Source organism: Polistes canadensis, unplaced genomic scaffold, assembly GCF_001313835.1.
Source record: "Polistes canadensis isolate GaletaPanama2010 unplaced genomic scaffold, ASM131383v1 scaffold_44, whole genome shotgun sequence".
NCBI lineage: Eukaryota > Metazoa > Arthropoda > Insecta > Hymenoptera > Vespidae > Polistes > Polistes canadensis.
Genome location: NW_014569591.1, coordinates 126,329 through 147,200, shown reverse-complemented (window position 1 = coordinate 147,200; position 20,872 = coordinate 126,329). Strand labels below are relative to the sequence as shown.

General features: G+C 31.7%; 1 protein-coding gene across 5 annotated transcripts in view; it reads left to right on the top strand.

Annotated features, from left to right (window-relative positions):
- The window catches only part of LOC106785035 (GRAM domain-containing protein 3-like), a 35,864-nt gene that overhangs the window by 2,307 nt on the left and 12,685 nt on the right, over positions 1–20,872 (top strand). For 2 of the 5 annotated variants that reach the window (XM_014745159.1, XM_014745158.1), the window contains exons 2-3: positions 2,557–2,866; positions 6,934–7,125. In XM_014745159.1, coding sequence (XP_014600645.1) covers positions 2,557–2,866; positions 6,934–7,125 — 502 coding nt within the window. Of the gene's footprint in view, positions 1–1,735; positions 1,972–2,556; positions 2,867–3,476; positions 3,821–4,341; positions 4,500–5,563; positions 5,722–6,933; positions 7,126–20,872 lie in introns of those variants that run through there. The other 3 variants (XM_014745160.1, XM_014745162.1, XM_014745161.1) reach the window with 3 other exon arrangements.

Genomic DNA, 20,872 nt, shown 5'->3' with positions numbered 1-20,872 from the left:
TTAGAGATTATAAGAATAAATAAATCGTAGAATATAATTCTTATTTTGATTAAAACAATATAATATATTACCATCTAGATTCGTACCAATTTTATAAGTAACTATTAATAGTTATTTAAGTCTACGTTTTCGTTTTCGTCTGAGTTTGAAGTTCAAATGGTTAGACGATTTTACACGCAGAAAGAGAGGGACAGAGAGAGAGAGAGACAGTTTATTTTTATGTGTGTTTTCGTATATAATAGGCATATACATACGTAGTTTCTTACAAATAAGCTTGACACGAACAGAACATATTTGGCTTTCAGTCTTTATGATTATACAACCTCGCTAATTTAATTTTAAGCAAGACGTATTTCGAATATAAAGGAATACTAACACAAACAGATACATAGTTGTGCTTAATGTATATACATATGTAACGTGAAAAGGGTGAGTTAAACGTTCTTAGTAATAAGGTGTTATTCTAAATTTTTTATTCATCTTTGAGTTTTTTTAGCGTCATTTTTGTTTATATTATAAAACTACAATCCCAAATTATACAATTATAAGTCTAATTTGTCTCTATAAAGAGCAGTAATTGATTTTTCGCATAGGATCGCATAGGAAATATTGTTTGATCCTTTTTATATTTAGAAACTTGTGTACAATTTTGGTATATGAAAAGAAAACACATCGTTTTAACGTAACGATAGGAAATGAAAGTTTCATCGACTTTATTACTAACAAACTTGTCTTAAATAGAATCGCTTTCGTACACCATCGAGAAATAGATCCGAACTTGTGACCTTCTACGCTAAAAACCAGGCCACACATGTGGGAACACTTAATGACGAATAATAGTACATTGTAATAACAAACGTGCTCGTTATAATTAACCTAATCTTCCTCGTTTATTGTTTTAATCGATCTAACATTTAATTTTTCACGATGTTCCAATTTCATTTCAACGTATCCCTCCTCCTATATTTTTTAATTTTTCAAAATAACTTAAACACTAATAAATCTTAAAATTTAAGCCCAAGTATATATGATCGATACACAAAGCTAAATATAAATAGCCATCATAATTCGTGGAAAACATTAACACTTCCTCAATTACTTCGACCGAACCAAGTTATAGGTATAACGAATAATTCTGAAAACGAGTAATCACTTTGAAGAGAATACATGGTGGGCCAACAATTCTTAAAAGCTTTTAGTCTTACAATGAAAAAATAAAGAATTGGTCTTAAACAGAAGAGAGTGTACGTAATTGTTTCTTAAAATTACTGGAAAAGCTGAGATTTTTAAATTTCTAAAGTTTGTTTCACTTACAATTGTTTAAAATCCCCTTCTACCTCCATCTCCATGCTTTAAACACACACCACTGAATCGCATTTTATATATTAACCGAAACCCTCTGGGTATTCTATAAAATGATCAGACAAACTATAAAATGCATGTCCATTATATACATTAATTTACATAACCATTCTGTAGAATACCCGCAAAATACACATTGGCTGTAATATATGCACAGGTGTATATATAGATAGCGTTAAATCGAGTTCGATCGTAACATGTAACATATATATTTACTTAGGTACCTATCTAGGTATACGAATTTAGGAGGCGTGTCGCGCGAATTTGCCGAGAGAAATGCGGCAATTCTCGAGTAAGATGCGCATGAGTTTGCCAAAAACGTGATGCCGTTGATACGACGATAGTATATGTATGGTCCCGAGTTTAGTATAGTGTCAGTCAGTTGGCATCGTACTTACGACGGTCACGAGTTCGTTACTCGAGCATTGACTTTGACCGGTTTACAAAAGAACATATCTATTTATTCATTTTGATTTCTTTTCCTTCCTATTCATTTTATTACAAATTTGTAATTAAATCTCTAAAAACATTTGTATTTTGGAACGAGAATCAATGAATTAAGTCGTTAAAAATTAAATCATATGGCTCTTAGGATCTATCAGATTCAAGGTAAGCCAGGAAAACAAGCATTGCATAGTAATAGTTAATAGTAAACACGAAACCAATAACAATCGCTCGAATCGGTTGTTCGTTTGTAACTCGTTCACGTAATGCAGGTAATAATACAATAGAGACATGATGATATACCTATAACGGGTTATAAGCTGATGTAACATAAACATAGGGTTTTAAACGAATTAAGAAGTAACGGTGGTAGACGAAGATCTATGATTTTGTAACTCTCAAAACAGACTTTCCGTGGTAAAGTGTATTCATTCAATGGGAGGACGTCCCATAGGAAGTTATAGTTATATATTCAGATGGTAATTTTTCTGATAACAACAATTACTTTCTAATTTCCCGCCTAAACGTAAATCGTACTTTTTGTTCATTTTTCTACCCCTTTATTTTCTTTTGTTTTTTTTACCGTATGAGTATCTATCGAAACATGGGAACGATAATAAACGAAAGCCCTAGTATATATTATGATAGATACGTGATGATCGAACGTGAAGTATAGTTAGTTGGTCGTGCGCGTACATTGACCTGGGAAGTTGGTTTAATGGTATCACAGGCGTTCGCAAATCGTTTCAGAGAACGAGTTGGGAACGCAGTTACGTCGTGGGGGTTCCCTGAGGATCCCACGAAATACAAGAACGGAGGATGGAAGGACGTTAGTTGTTGATAGTGATCATTCGTTGAAAGTACCCCGTGACAAAAGATTGTCCTCTTCGTTGCTATCAAATAATTCTTCATCATCTCTGGAAGTTAGTGGAAGAAATGGGGGATGCGAAAGACCGGTACGACCCGCCAGGCGTTCAGCTTCCGCATTGGACCAACCAGCACCCGAATATCTTGCTCGAAGTCTTCTTCAATTAGGATGTCCTGTTATTTCTATACCTACGTAAGTCTATTCATTTATCTTATCGTGAACACATTTTCCAGAAAATAATATTAATACGAAGTGTGTTAAACATTTTGTCAAATCACTTAGGAATCTATTCTGTTAGTACTATATTATTATATATTAGCAGCGATCAAGTAATTATTATGCTACCATTTTAATCGTGATACGTGACCTTCTATTTTCATCTTGATTTTATTATATATATATATATATGTATCTATATTCATACTGATATTGATATATCGATTTTATTTATTTTTATAATAAGTCATTTGCGTGAAATATTGAATATAACGAATAAACGAAGTTTTTAGAAGTTAATAAGTGTGTCTATGTAATTTTATATAGAAAGTATGGATTGTATCTATTATCGAAGCTTTCTGCGAGGTCTCCGTTGAACAAATAGGAAAAGAGGGGGAGGAAAAGAGAGAGATGATACGCGCTGCAATCACGCTTACAACAGATTTCAAAGGTTCGTTGAGAAGCAAGCGTTAGTACACGTACGACAGTACGTACGTACGGTCGGTTCCTTAACGAGGAAGTAGTTTTAACGTTGCACTATTTCATTTACGATTAAATTTAGGTTCGCTCATCTCTCCTGAACCTCTCCCCTCGTCGTTTATAATATATTATATTGTCATTTTTTTCTTATTTATCTCTCTCTTTCTCTCTCTTTGTCTCGTTCTATTTCATCGAGAAAACAAACGTAGATTCCAGTGATTACAATATCATTTTGTTTAAAAAAAAAAAAAAAAAAAAAAAATAAAATAGATAACAGGATCAAATGATCATTCGTGATTGACAGAATTAGTTCCAAATTCGGTCTGGAAATCTTCCAATACCTTGTTATCTTCTCTTGGCAACTTTAGTCTGATTTATGGGTCTAATGAAAATATACCCGTGCGCTTGCTTCGGTGTGGATGTGTATATGTGTCTGTGCATGTTTCGATGGTAACACACAATTGATTTATTTTTTTTATATATATATATAAAATAGTTTTATGCGAAATTCTAATGTATCCAATGGAAGGGGAAGAAAAGTTACCGCCGCATTATCCGACATAAACTGTTCCTTGAGAAAGGAATTCTATTTGATTTAAATCATACGTATATATCGCACTGATATTAAAGGCTTGGTAAAAGTCGAATTAATCGTTACTTATAAAACACAATGTTTCGATAATATCGATTTATAAGAAAAGAGAATGAGATTTCTTATCGGCATAAGGTTTCCATATCTATGATTCATTCGTCGAAATCTCTTTTGTAATATTTCTAAACCTTTTAAACAGGAGACCAACTTGATAATAGAAAATCTTGTATAATAAACGATCGAATAGAACGATTGTCGATCAGCTGATCGCTCGAAGGAGATCGAGTTAATCCTGTCTTTCGAGTATCGAGCTACCATGAAACAAGATTATAATCAGCCTGTTCTAATACACATAGTATTTACACTTACTTCTTAACAGATTCGAATAATTAATTGTATTCAATTTCGACAACGTCCATTTTCTTCGTTTTCATCTTTCGAAAGAAGATTCCCTTTGAGTTTGCGCAATGAATTTCAGCGCAGTCGTAATGCAATCGAATCCATTCGGAGTTTCCACGTGAATTTGATCAAACAAAGGTAAAGATAGTAATAGAAATAAATAAATATGGATAATAACGAGATAAATAGAAAGCATGAATTAACTTAATGATCATTTTTCAATCATTTTATCTACACCTGGAGATATATTATTAGATATTTTTTTTAGAGGATATATAATATAGGAAGCACGATGCTCTGATATTCGGTCAATAGGTGACTCTCTGAGCGCAGACGCAGCAAATAGACGGAGAGAAAGAGAGAGAGAGAGAGAGAGAGAGAGAGAGAGAAACAGAGAGAGAAACAGAAAGAGAGAGATAGAGAGAGACGAGTGTGAGTGTGAATGTGAGTGGTCCGTTCGTACTTACGTACTTGTACGTACGTATGTAAGTACGTCCTCGTCGTCGTCGTTGTCGTCGTCGTCAACGTCGTCAACGTCGTCGTCTTCGTTGTTGTCGTATCGTGGTTTCTTCGAAGGTAAAACGAGCAAGGGTTTTCATACGAGAGCATGGATTGCTGCTGTTGTTACTGCTGCCGCTTCTGCAGACACGCATACCGCAACATTGCCGCATAATTTTTGTTTCGAGCAAGAGAGAGAGAGAGTGAGAGAAAGATAGAAAGAGAGAGAGAGAAGAAGAGATAAAGAGAGCGAAAAGAGGAGAGACAATAAAAAAGGAGAGAGATTTCATCTTTAGGCTTCGTCGAAAAAAACGTGAGCTGACGTGAACCCGAAGCTGCAACGACCTTTCATTCTTTTTCATCTTTATCTTTATTTCCTCTATCTCGTAGCTTGCCTTTCCTATAGATAACACAGAGAAAAAAGAGAGAAAAAAGAGAGAGAGAGAGAATGAGAGAGAGAGAGAGAGAGAGAGAGAGAGAGATCAAGGACAATTTCATGTAGACTTCCTGTGATTATTCTCATCATTTTTAATCCTTCTTATAATTATTCCTTGTCATTATCGTTGTCGTCGTCATCGTCGTCGTCGTCGTCGTCGTCGTCGTCGTCGTTGTGAAAAAAGTGACAGATAGGAAGATTAAAGAGAAATTGGATGAGATAATGTGAAAGAAAGAGGTGTTAGAGAAGATTATTCTAACTGTTCCAGTACGAAGGATATACATATATCATATTATACGAACGACACACACAGGAAATAATAGTTGATATCGTTCGGATTTGGCGATCGGGTGACGAAAGTGATCTGCAACGCAGGACAGTGGCGCCCCTTTATTGGACCGCCAGCTACGACAACGAACATCGCAGGTGTGATTTGAAAAAAAAAGAAAAAAAAAAAGAAAAAAAAATAGTGTGTGTCTCTTGTGTATTTGTATCGTATAGGTGGAATAGGTTTAAATGTCTCTTTTTTAATATTATATTGTTATCAGTTTTTCAAATCATATATTTTGTAATCATTCCGTTATATCTATTCTCTCAATCAATTTGATTATTTCATTTGATTTATTCGCGATTACAATGTGAGAAGAGATTAGAGATTATAAAAGATAGGGAGAAAAATAACTGGGGGGGGGGGATAAATAACACATATTATCGTTTTTTTTTTTTTTTTTTTTTTTTTCTACGAATAATAAAATAAGTTACTTTTGTGCGTTGAACTATTCGTATCACACAAAAAACAGCTGATTGTGACATCTGTCAGCTTGACTATCGCCATTTTGCTTTTACTCTATCTATATAAAAGAGAGAGAGAGAGAGAGAAACGAGAGAAAGGGAAGCATCGAAGCGACAGAAGGAAGGCGTCTTTATACGCTCGTGCAACCGGATGACTCGTTCCTAAAGCGCGTTCAGCTGTGTTGTTCTAGCGATTCTAAATACATCGACTTAAATATCTGATGCGCTCGCGTGTTTAACCGATTACCTTTGACCGATCAACTCTTCTCTTTCTCTCTTTAAATGGTTCTTCAAAGTGCATTACTTACATTTATCTTGTTTTCCTATGGAAAATAATACAGAGTTTAGCTAAAAGTTTCAAGCCTCGTATTTTTGCAATCTGAGAATTAGAATCCTTAAAAACGGCGGGAGTCATTAACATTTTTCAAAAAAACTATACTTTGTAATACTTTTTTTTGGCCAAACTTGTATAAATATTATTTACCATTAATTTTTGTATTCAATAAGATCTCGTTAGAAATTTAATAGTTCGATTTGATAAATTTTCTTGTTATACGCGTTGAATAAGATAATTATAATTTTACCTTTTTTTTTTTTTTTAACCAATATGCACTTTTTTCTTGATCAATAATTAATGACGTTTACGTTTTATCCTTGTAAAATAAATATAGAATATCGAACGATGCGAGAAGAGTAGCTGGATCAATGAAAGTTTCAATTTTAGAGATAATGAATTTAATGACGATATTTACATTTTTATTGTAATGATAATATTAAGGCGGGGAGGGAGGGGGGGCAAAAAAAAGATCGAAAAAGTAGAAAAGGATTTGATCTATTTGTTCGCAGACCTCGTGGCGGCGTTGGATCGGAGCATCCGCAAAGTAGCGACAGCGATGACTCCACCGCGACGCACAGCCAAAATCAGGGTCAAGGTTACGGGCATGGACATTCTCATGGACAGTTCGACTCTTATACCGTGCCCAAAGTCCAAGTGTCGGGACCACCGAACCCTTCTGAATCCTCCTCCGTCATCAATGGGCAAGTTTTATTTTATTTTAATGTTTCTTACCACCACCACCACCACACACTCGTGCATATTATATCAATTTTTATTATCTCTACATGTTGATATTCTTATCTAATTTTAAGAATTAAATGTTACTTCATTCTCTCGGATAATCCGTTGTTTTTCGTGTCAAGGTCGAAACAAATGTTCATTATTTTTGTTTAACATATTACGATCGATTGATCCAATAATATAACTTGATTATAAGAAAATAGAAGATTTAACCGAAAATCGAGGTGACTTATGCTCTCGAAAAATTAATGCTTGCCGACGAAGGAAGTAGGAAGATAAATTTTCTTGGCTCGAGAAAAAGCATGGCAAAATTATTGAGACACGACGACGATTAGTCTCTCTCTCTCTTTCTCTCTCTCTCTCTCTCTCTCTCTCTCTCTCTTTCTCCTTCTCTACTTTGAATTAGAACAGATTCTTGGGAACTACGATAGTTGGCTGACTAAGAGATTAGTTTTGTCCTACAAATATACTCTTGAAGTTCCTAAAGTATTTTTTTGTTAACTCTATCGACGAATCGTCAGAGAAGAAGATGGCCAGAGGAGGGGAGGAGTAGGCAGGAAAAACGTTCGTTCGTTTGACACGTGAGAACCGATAAAGATATTTCTGCTCGCTTCTTATCGTTCTTTTTCAATAAATTGATTATTTTACTTTAGAACGTTGTTGTACGCGCTTCGCGAAATTTTTTTTCTTTTTTTTTTTCCTCCTTTCCTTTTTTTTTTTTTTTTTCCAGTTATTCTTTAGAGTCCGCGATCGGAAGTTTTTGCAAGTGAAAAAGAGAGACACATAGAAGAATAGATGATAATAGAAAAAATTAAAGCTTCGTTATTGAAATATTTAAAGTCTATTAGGATCGATGATTTCAGTGAAAATCATGTTAGAAACAACGAGTTCAACAAAGTATCCATCATCTGACGAACAGCTGGTCGTTGATAATAAGCTTGCATCTTGTTCAAAGTTAGTTCGTGTGACACGTTATTTCAAGACTAGTTTTTATAAAAGTTATGGTATCATTTTCGGTTACGTTAAACAAAAGAATTCTATAATATCGTGCGTTTATCATCGTGAGAATCGTCAACTCGTAGATCACGATCTATCATGGAGAGTTCTTCGGTAAGTTTTCTTCTTTTGTTTCTTTCGATAGATCGAAACATGACTGACGTATCGAATATCTTATTATCTTATTATGCTAGTTATCTAACAATAAGTATTTTCTCCGTTATCAAATAAATTATAACCTTTTGAAATGTTTTACTCTGTCTTATTATCGTGTTACGTCGACGTAAATAATTAAATTCCATGACACTTAAGAACGAAATCTCATTTAAAGGTAATAGAGGCTAAATAAGGAATATCATAAAAATGGTAATGTGTATCATTAACTACTTCGGAAAGTCTATACTATTCTCATATCATCTCTACACGTTAAATCTTTTTCCACTTTTGAACCTGCATAGGATATATATAAATTTTATTACGTTTATAAATGACTATAATGATATCTGCACTTCTTTGTTAGTTAAACATACACGAAGATAAAGTTATCTTCTTATATTTAGCTCTTCTTTTTTTTTGCATGCATAGTCTTCATTTGTAAAAAATAAATATATCTAATTAGTAGAATTTTTATGATTTAACGTTAAAAAAACAAAATGATAGATCATACATTTTTGAATAGGTTAAATCGAATTATTTTCAATTCAATTCACAATCCGTAAGATATATACTTTAACTTAAAAAAGAACACGAATTCTCTCTACTGGTCAGTCTAGTGATTATTTTTAGATCAATTTCAAGGCGAATCTGTGTACATTAATCCGATAGCAATCTCGTAGGAATTTCTACTTCGAGATATCGTTTATTTTTCGAAGACATTGTAAGTAAGAACGCACATACCTATACGTATATGTATACATACACATGTATATACATATATATATATATATATGTGTATGTATTATAGATATACGAAAGAAACAAAGTTTGCAGATTTTGTACAATATAAAGATAATAAAGTTGCTTTGTGATCGAATGCTTAGTCACAGGTGTTTTGTTAACTATCTTTGATTCATATCGATCACGTTTTCGATTCGAAACGATAAAGATTATATTAAAGATCGTTTAATTTTCTTTAATACATTCGATGAAACGTGAAATAGTACTCATTGCCAAATAATTACACTTTATATGGATATATATAAATTTTCTATTACGAAAAATGATTTAACGTTTTAATCCCAGATATTCAAATAAAAAAACATTTTAATTAGTTTTCCTCTTAATTGGTGAAACGTGCTTTATCCTTGTTGAAAACGAAATTATCAATGTTAATTTGTAATGATAACTACAAGTATTACATATGCATATGGTTACAGTGATTAAAGTTTCTAACTTAGAGATTCTATGTAAGGTAAAAGTTTTTAAATGGTTACATGGTTTTAATTAATTTATGTATATCTACTTGTTACAATATTTATGATCAAGTATTATTTATTGTGATTAAAAATTACATAATTAATTATTAAAGAAACGAAAAAATGATACGAATAGTAAAATTTTATCGTTCATTCATAGTTTCTTCTTATTCTTCTTTCATTACGTAATGAATTTTGTTAGGTTTCGCAGAAAATCTTGATGCATGTGTCACGTTTACTAGAACCGTGCAAAATTAACTGGGACATTCGTATCGTTATAGGATTTTCCTTTCCTGTTTCTCATCGCTTTCTTTCTTTCTCGTTTACTTCGCCCATGAACAATAATGTTTTAAGGTTTCCAAGGTATAAGCTTTTGATATTAAGGTTAATCTTTTTGATCTAGTTTTACTTATACTTCTCTTGTGTTCGATGAAGTTTTCTATACTCGTAAGATGATTGTCGATTAGTGTCCTTCATTAAACGGATTTAATGATCCTTTGACAAATTTTTCATTCTTTTTTTATCTAAATTTAAAAGATACATTCTATCGCTTAAATATTTGTATTTAATGCAAATTATTAACATTTTCGTTCTTGATATTTCCTATAATATTCAAATTTATTTTGTAGTAAATCAGTCAAAGATTTTTAGATGGGTCATAAGTTCCTCGTTAATAAATATTCACGATTAAAAACGTAATACGTTTCGAAAGATAAAAATACTTCGAACGTTTTTCTACAGACTATACGATATATCATCTCTAAAGAAACTCGAGAAAAATAAATTAATAAATATCTGTTACTTTTTAGGAAACACCGATAAGATAATACAGTTTTACATTCATTACAACATTCAATGTTGACATTCCTTAATTGATGTCTCTCATTGAAATATTCTTACGTAAATAGTACGAGAAATATCAATTTGGTCAATTCAATATTATCTTTTTTAGCGTATGTAAAACATGGGAATAAAACGATGAGGTAACAATGATATCATAAATGACACTTTTTGTATTATATAACTTATGTATATGACTTATATTCTGTTTTGTTTGTAATACTTTTATTTATTTTAAATGCTTCATAACGTTTGCAATATAATTTTAACTTCAAAAATTTACAAAAAATCAACAGAAGAGTTCAATAACAACGAGAATTTCTAAGAAGATTTCATATCAAGGTATTTATCTTCTTGATATAACTCGTGCATACTCGCGAATAAGGAATTTTTATCTCTAATAATTTACGATTGTTAGAAAAAGGAGTCCACGTGACTGGGTAAGCGTATATCAATAATTATCACGAAGAAAGAGAAACATGAATAGATTTTTTCTTTCTTTCTTTTTCTTCTTCGTACTTGCTATTAATATCATTACGTAGAGAGAGAATTTTCCTTTGAACGTTGTCTTCGTTGTGATCATAGTCGTTCGTGTTGGTATACGCCTTGAAATTTTACGACATCCTGAGTCGGAAACAAACTTTAGTTATAAACTTCAAAGTTTAGCCAACATTAGCGAGAAAAAAAAAGAGAAAGAAAGAGAGAGAGAAATAATGATATTTATGTATTATATCGATCAAATTGAAGTAAAAAGAAAATGATACGCAAAAAATATACAAAATATTATAAATGAGTTGTGCTAATTCGACCTATATGTTTAATCTATTATCTATTTGATGATAAATTGTATAATTGTGTTAGATTATTGAAAAAAAAGAAAAAGAAAAGAATTGGTATTATATGGAGAATTTTTGTTCTGAGAAATCTAATCAATGCGAAACACGATAGGAAGCCAATCTTGTCTGACGTAAATCTTCTAACATGAGTTTCAAACGAGGCTTCCATAGGATTGTTTTATCTGTCGGATTAATCGCTATTACATATCTCGTATTCCTTCCCATTTCTTTGCGATTCTACGTAATAAGATGATCTTTTGGATTTACAGATTTTTATACGATATATTTATACATATATGACTTACATATGCATTATAAATATATAGTCTGGAAAAAGAGAGATTTATTTTCAAAAATTACCTGCAACCTTTTTTCCTGAACCATCCTGTATATTTTATTCAATAGAATAAAAATGTATTCTGTGTTTGAGAAGATGTACATTCATCATTATAAATAATAGATAAATGTGAACGTGCGTGATTGTGCTACATGATTATTTCAGGTCAGAGTACACGTTATTCTCGTAATAATTATTGATGTTACAACATGACTCTTCCGATAAAAAATATTTCTGTGTGTGTGTGTGTGTGTGAAGATTTTCACTCTATTTATTTCTGCGTATGTATGTATTCAGTCGAAGCTGATAATAACTAATGTTAATATAACAAAATTGCTAATCATTGACGATATTTAAAAAAAAAATATTTAATATCAATGTGTATTTGTCGCTTGGTCGATGTAAAATTAAAAATCTTTTTCTCGAACGATATGAAGATGTTTTTTTTTTTTTTTTTTCTTAATTTCTTATCGAAGAAAATACAACGACACACAGAGAGAGATATAATATAATGTAAACTGCAATGAGATCAACGTTTTATTTGTTTCCTTTTTTTAATTATAAGTTATAAGTGTTTACGCGATTCTCAAACGTTAAAAAGATATGCAATTTTTTCCGAAATTTATATTAAAATTTCTCCAAAAAAAATAAAAAACAAATACAATGCTTACATTATAATATATGCATATAAAATCAATATTAAACATAGATCTAATATTTTACATACTTATTAAAATTCTCATAGAAATCCAATAAAAACGTAATATGTTAAAGAGAGAGAGAGGTAGTCTATAGATATCGAACTTTGGAAGGGCAAGGGCAAAACCTTTTTCGTATAAAACATTGCACCATTTTCGTATATGCATCAGAGAACAAAGTGACAGAAAAACGCATGCGTGTCTGATTTTTCCCCTAGCGAAGAAAAATGGATAGAAAAATGAATGAGAGAAAGAAAAGAGTGAAGGAAGGAAGGAAGGAAGAAAAGAAGGTGGAGGAGGAGGAGAAGGAGGAGGAGAAGGGATATGATATTAGAAATGGTGGGAGAATGAAATGATGTGGTGGGAGTTAGAAGGAAGACAGTATAGGGGAAAGCAAGAAGAGGAAAGGGAAGGTATCGAGCGGGTACCACCGACTCGGTTAGACTCGGCGCGATTTCACGGGAGGACGCGGAGAGGAACGGAACGGAACGAAACGGAACGTGTGCGGAACGTGTGCGGACTTTGTGCGGCACCAAAACGAAACGAAACGGAATAGAACAGAACAGAAACGATACGCGACAGTAGGAATAAAAAGACATGCTTGCTAACATCGAATAGTCGACAGCTTCCTGTGTGACATCGTTATTATCTATTTCGTTTCTTCTTTATTATATCTTTTCAAGTCTTTCGCTATTTTATCTCTATTTTTATATAAACGCTTACACACAGAGATAGAGAGACAAACACACATATGTATATATTTCATATATGTATTGAAACAATTTAGTAGGCGTTAAGGAAATGTGAAAGATCAGTGAAATGATAATAAGGAACAGAGGAAGATTATTATTATTATTATTATTATTTTTATTATTAAGACCTTTACTTTGATTTTATTACTTTTTCTTTTCTTTTTCCTTCTTATTTTCTTCCCTTTTCTTTGTTTTGTTTTGCCGTCTCCTTGCTCGTATAACACAACCGAGCTAGTGCGTGACCGGCATCAGTTAATTTCGGAGATATTCCTAGGGGAAGTTTTAGATCGTTACGTAGCGACCACACGACAACGATCGATCGATACGCTAAGGGCATCGGCCGAAGCCGAGTTATATACATGTATGTACTTATATACGTACATACATACTTACTTAGGATAAGGTCAGACCAGAGAAAGAAATAGAAAGAGAAAGAAAAATAGAAATAGAAAAAGAGGGAAAGAGGAACCAAAACCAAAACCAAACCCAAAAGTACCTTGAAGTCTCGTCAGAATAAGGAAGAAGATATAAGATAAAAAGAAGGAAGGAAAGGATCGATCGATCTGCTGGTACACGCGACAACATTTTCCTCGTTACGTATCGACTCGTATTTTTCCCCCTTTTGTCCTGGTCGGCCTGGCAACCACCCTTAACGATGATATACCTCGACTGTAAGCGTCGTCGCCATCAACGACGGTAAAGACCAAAAAGACAACGACAACGACACAACGGACAACAGCTTCGCGTAGAAAGCAAACTGTCTTCTGTAAAGAAACTGAAGAAGATTTCATCATCTCTCATCTAATATCATCTTATGGGAAAATTCATTTTAATTCGACATTCATATTCGAGATAATTGAGAAGAGTTTTTGTGTGTGGTGTATGAAGATATCAGTGCCTTCACCCTGATGTGTTCTAATCGATTGGAGAACGCTTCGATTGATCATTAACTAATCGATCGATATTAGAGAACAAATATTTCAGCCTAATCAAAGAGGCTGAATTTATTAATCTTTGTTCGTGTTGTTTTTCTATTTTCATTTCTTTTTCTTTTTTCTTTTCTTCTTCTTCGTCTTCGTCTTCGTTTTCGATTCGTGAGATTTCTAATTCGTGGAAAGATTTTGTCATCTAAAAACATTCTCTTTTTCTTGGAGAGAGAAAAAAATAAAAAAGCTCTCGATATTAACGAGAGTAAGTGAATGGGAGAAGAGACGATTATTACAACGAAAGAACCTATAATGCTTTGCTTCGTGCAAGGTTTTACGAGCCGGGAGGACTCGAAACTACGTCGATCTAAAAGGTAACACATTTTTTTTTTTCTTTTAAGATTTACCTCCTCTTTTTATTTTTTTTTTCTAAAAAGATGTTAAATATAAGTATATATATTATTATCTTTATACACTTACTATATATTATTATAATTATTACAACGAAGAAACTGATTAAATTTTCTTTATATAATAATCCTCGTTGTTATTATTCATATTAGAAATTTTGCTCTAGATTTAATTCTAATTTTGGTACGTTCGTTGATTAAAAAGACACACGCTCTTCAAAGTGAAAAGTAGGGGAAGAAGTGAAGGCGCCAATAAAGAAGGTCGTAGCACGTGCTTTATCGCATTGTCGAATAAGAGAGATTTCGATGTGCGAGACTCGCTTTCAAGAGTACGAAGTTTTTCATGTCCGGTCGCGTGTTTTCTTATTTAGGTCACAGATTCTAGTCTACATATGTAACTATTTAATACGACTAGCGTATGAACCATTCAGAGAGATCATTACGAACCATCCTCTTATTTTCGATTCTCACTTTATTTTTACTCAATTCGTGTATAATCCTTTTGTATTAATTTCTCTCTTTTCCATTTTTCTTTTTTTGCACGTAAGATCACAATTCCTTTTATTCTTAATTTCAAAATAATATTTATCTATGACAATTTAATGCAACGATGAACGATTTAATATGAAAAAGAAAAAACAACAAAAATTCTAGTAGTCTTATTCGAGACTTTTTAGGCTTATTTTTCTGTTACGAATTGTGGAAGAATTAATTAGGAAGATAATTAGGTAAAAAAAAATAAAAAAAAGAGAATGCTTCTAATGTGTACCATTGTATTTATTCGAGTCTCAATGTTATTATTATTCAGGACGCGTGTGCCAGCAATTTTCTGTGTTCTTTTGTCAGTCAATAAACTTACTCCGAGCTGACTAATGCTCGAATTTAGGAAGGAATCTAAAAGAAAAATAAATTCTTAAATACAACGCGTATAGTATAACAGCTTCTTTAGCAGCTTTTCGATCGATCTATTCTAAGGGAAATTTTCTTATGTTCCTCTGTATATTTAGTTCTATATATTTTTCTAATAACCACATCAAAACTCTATTTTTATTTCTCGTTAATCATAAATAATATATATTATAATAAATATACGTTCACAAAGTTTCATTTCGCGTTGGTTTTAATGTCTATCTATCAATTTGTAGGATACGTTAAATATAAAATATTAAAGAAAAATTAATTGTCAGTAAAAGTTATCGATAAATACATATGTCATGTTTCGATGATCGAGTCACTAATTTCAAGTTTTCCATTCTATTCTCGAAGCACGCAAAAATATCTGTTTATTAAACGCTTCTCTATTATTATTCTTTTTATCCTTTAATCAATGTCACGTTAAAAAAGAAGTGGATTCGCAAGTTTAAGAATATTATAACGTTATAACGGCCGCTGTTATAAGTTTTTTTTCTTCTTTTAGATCAAATTTCACTTATCATCATTTGATTCAAAACGAAAAAATGCAAAAATATTCTAAAATTTTTCAATGATAACATAACGACGATTAAGTTATTAAAAATTGTTTAAATACAAATTGAATTATTCATAATTAATCGAACGTTTAAAGAAACGTTTTAGAAATTGTTCGATCATTTCGATTCGCCTTGAAAAAATCAGTAATCGTTTCCGAGATTTTTTTTTCTTTTTTTTTTTTTTTCCACGCGACGATTAAACTGATCAAGTTTTGTAAACAAATTTATTCCTTTATCGTATACAATCTGTTTGTTTTTTTCTTTATCTCAAAACACGTACGACAAATCGACGATTATTTATCAAAGTTGTTTTAGTTTGTAATCTTGCAAAGAGTAGAATAATAGTAATACGCGTTCTCAAAAATAAATTTATTCTTTTATCAAATAAATTTGTGTTTTTTAATATTTTAATTATAAAACGTGACCAATAGACAGCCGGCGAATCATCGAGTTTTTACTCTAATATATTGTGTGTGTATATTATATATTATATTTAATTATATTTTTATTATACATAGTTTTTTGTCCTATAAAATTTAGTCGAGAAAATATTCACTGTGTTAAAAAATATCTTTTTTTTCAATGTCTTTGTAAAGAATTAGGCTGAACATTTTTCTAATCATCAGTTAAGTAAATAACTACCTTGATGAATCTATATAAATTCTTTCTAGGATTTACATCATGTTCCTAATAAATTTATCTAAAAGAAAGAGTAAGAAAGTTATATTGACTCATTGGCAGAGCATCTAATTGTAAGTTAAGTCTGGAGAGCAAGCTTTTTATTTACGAAGCAATCTGAAACCCACATGGATTTATGAAATTCAACTATGAAGAACCACTGGTAACTCAAACATTGAAATTCTACAAAGATTTCGATCGGAAGCCTTGCGGAACATTTGCAATGTTCCTTGGTATGTTAGAACTAAAAGAATCCACAAATATCTCAGAATTACAACATTCGTTTAGCTAACTATCTAGAAAATAATTTGCTGGAAAATTCTAGACTAAAAAGATTCTATCCTTCTAATCTAGGAATATGATTTAGTTAACTTATAATATGATTATTCTGTTACAGTTATGTACATTTACACTTATAACGTTCTCTTGAACTTATAATTAATATTAATGTATCACGTCAGCAAAAATTACTTATAATTCTTATCGTAATTTGATTGCATGTTTCCTTATTTTAATAAAAATATTTTCCTAAGCGAAATAATCGATGTATTAATTTTTTCTTTTCGTTTTTCTTCTTTCGACGTATTATCAAAAATAAAACGTCAAGTATATAACTGTAAAATAATAATCAAAATCAGGGATTATTAAAAATTAAATGAGATCTAATATATGAATTTTGAGAGTATTAAATCAATGATGATGATTAAACTACACATTTGTATTGTCATAATTTTATATGGTACTTTTTTAATTCGTACGTAGACATTCATTTCAGATGTTAATGATCAACACTTTACGTTAGAATATATTTAAAATTTGTTATTAAAAATTCGGTGACACGTCACGTTAGATCATACATCATAGATCATAGATAAATTGAAATGAAATAGTTAATTTACAATTAGCGATTACTGCAAAACTAATTGAAATAATTAATGGTATCATTATTTTCATCGTGAAATAAAAAAAAATTTTTTTTCTTCTCTATTAATCCTCAAAGATTGAATAAAATTTCCTTATCGTATGAATTTTATATGATTCGTGCATGCGACTACGATACATAAGTTGAATACATTACTGTCAGCTTTTCATTTTACGCATATACACGAACTATTCGTTTTTATCGTGCGAAAGTACAAGATAAGACCGTAGAAAAATATCTACGCTCACAACTTCAAATGAAATACCTAATACTTTCTTCTATAAACTATATCACGAATCGTTTAAATATTTAACATAACAAATAAATAAATAAATAAATAAAACAAAAAAAAGAGTCACGCAATTGTATCTCGATTCATCGTAAAATTCATCGAGCGTGAAGAAAAATTGATGTTCATTTTTTAAGAATACAACAACAACAACAAAAAATGATAATAAATATCTAATATAGAGAGTAAACAAAGTAATTTAATTAGAGCGTTTATTAGAAAGATAATAATGGGAATAAAAAGTAATGGTAAAGAAAAATAATAAATGTTAAATTTCAATGATAGTTTAGAGAAACGGTTAAACCACAGTGGCGACGACGCGTATTTGTCGAGAGAGTACCGATGAACGATTTAATGAGCGACCGTTTGAGGCAGAAGTACCGCTAAACTTGCTTGCTCCTACGATGCTCGGGAAGGCCGTCTTTTAGAACATCGACCTCGCGAACAGCAAGTCGTGGAAGTCGTGGAAGTCGTGCCAGCTGCCAACAACCCTCCCCCTAGCCCCGCCATTCCCTCAGTCCGCGCCTTCCTCCCCCTATCTCCCCCTACCTCCCTCCCACCCTTCCTTCCCAACTCTTTCCTTAGAGTTTATTCAGCGTACACATACCGTGTTAAAGTATAATACGACCGACGTAACTCCCCTTCTCTTTATCTTTCTTTTCCACATACAGGGTAGTCCGAAAGTTCTTGAACGATCCCGATAGTTTCTATACTCGTCTCGGTCGATCAGTTTCAAATGTTCGCGGGCTTTTTTAGTTTTGCGAAATAGAAAAGAAATGAAGGAAAATTTTTTTTTTCTTTGTTTGTTTTTTTTTTATAATATCAATTTATCGAATAGAGAAGATGTCGTAATTTTTAAATTAGTATATTAAAAAAGAAAAAAAAAAAAAGGCAATTTTTTGAGGAAAAAAGTTTACTCCTATAAATTGTGTAGACAAATTTATTTTCGATTCACTATGTATATATATAATTGTGCCGTTTATTTTGAAAGTTGCATAAGTCACTTTTTTAAACAGAATCGAATTAATGGTAACACAAATTACAATTGGACGGTATCTTTTCATTTTCAATGAAAAAAAATAAAAAAAACAAAAGTGACTTATGCCACTTTCAAAATAAACGGCTCAATTATATATATATGTTACCGTCAAAGCCAGGAATCAGAAATCTTTTCTTTGCCATTTTATGAACCTTTGCAGATTGATTCATAACTCGAGAAGGTACTCTACGTGTAGACAAAAGTGTGCACTTTAATTTAATATAAGTTTCATTAAAATCTATTCACTCTTAGTATAAAAAATATTTACCAAAACTTTTCAAAGAAATTGCAAAGATGCACAATTTACAGCATTGCATTCTCTGACATTTCTTGAAGTTTACATGCTAAATTTGTAACTCAATATAGTATTCTACGCGTAGACAAAAGAGTGTACTTTAATTTAATATAAGTTTCATTAAAATTTATTCACTTTTAGTATAAAAAATATTTAACAAAACTTGTCAAAGAAATAGCAAAGTTGTACAATTTATAGCATTGCACAATCTCTGATATTTCTTTGAAAAGTTTTTGGGGGGAAGGGGTTGCGTATGGCTGAGTGTGTCTGTGCCCGAGAATGTATTCTCTTCAACGTTGTTTAACGTATATTCAATAGAATATTCAATAGAATATTAAAGTATTATGTTCGATGCCTAGGAAAAACTGGAAGAATTTTTCAATTTCCGACTTCGTCTGAAGGCTCTTTGCATTCATAGTAATGCCGAAGAATTACTAGCAATGACTGATTTCCGGCTTTGACAGTAACATAATATAATATATATATATATATGTATGTAAATCTTTCGATTCGAAAATCCAATGAAATTCTAATAAGTTGAAATATCGAAGTTTATATCTCGGATAGAATGAAAGCCCGGAAATAGATCGAAATGGTTCCAATGCCGTTGTTAGACATTCTTAGTACCCTTTTAATTTACTATCATACTATTTTAGCAAAAAAAAAAAAAAAATAATTGTTGGTTAGTTTAAAACGTTTAGTTACCCGCTCGGCGCTATTTAGCAATAGTAATAACAACACTTTGTTTAATCCAACATAAATCAAGGAATTTGTGAACTATTGAACTTGTTCATAGTTCGGGTCAGACGAAGCATTGAAGTTAATTAACGTAACTTGCAAGTTAAATGTATTACGATGAATACATAGTATATGTTAAAAATATATCACGGCATACGAATTTTCATACATAATATGTGCGTAGGTATTCCATACCTACATATATATACATTTATTTCGATGATCGTTCGTTTTCATTTACTCGAAAACATATATATGGTATTTTACGAGTAAATATTATTACGTGTATCCTATAGTAAGAGTTACGCTCGCTCAAAATTATTTTTCACTTTGCAAAGCTTTTTCGTTATCATCGACCTTGAGAACTTCGTTTGCTGCTTGCAAAACTTTGATATATTAGCGTAAAAGGATACGCGTCCTTGATAGAATCTTGTCTATCTCTCTCGGTGAGATGTTTATTAAAAGAAAAAAAAAACTCAGTATCGGATGGTATAAAACGTTTTATGTGTCTCTTATGTAATTGTCCTTGAAAGATTTCCAAAAGAAAAAAAAAAGAAAATGTCCAGTTCTCGTTTAACAAGGAAATGAATTCGAAAGCGTGGGTGTTATGTGTTCGTTTCTTTTCTTCACCTTATTCAATATACTTTTCCTGCACTCGAATTGTTCTCAAAGAAAGAAGCAAAAAGTGAAACAGAGGGGGGATGAAAGAGGGAGAGAGAGAGAGATAAAGATGACCTTCTGTGCTCGCTGACCTCTTTACTTAATGGATTTTGCGGCTAACCTCTGTAAAGTCGAACAACCGATATACACTCCTCTCTTTCTATCCCGATTATCCTATTTATTTCCCTTCGTTTGACCCGAACGTAAACCTAATTCTCTTGAAACCATGTGCCAGTTAACATATCTACGTATATCGTTTTTATATGCATATCTTCATCGCATTCTTACAAAAGGAAAATGTTAATTTTCATTTCCTGTTGAATATTTGTTATAGAAGTCAAAGAAATAATAAACAAATTGTACGATTATGTATCTTTCTTATTTGTAATTAATAATGTTAACCACCC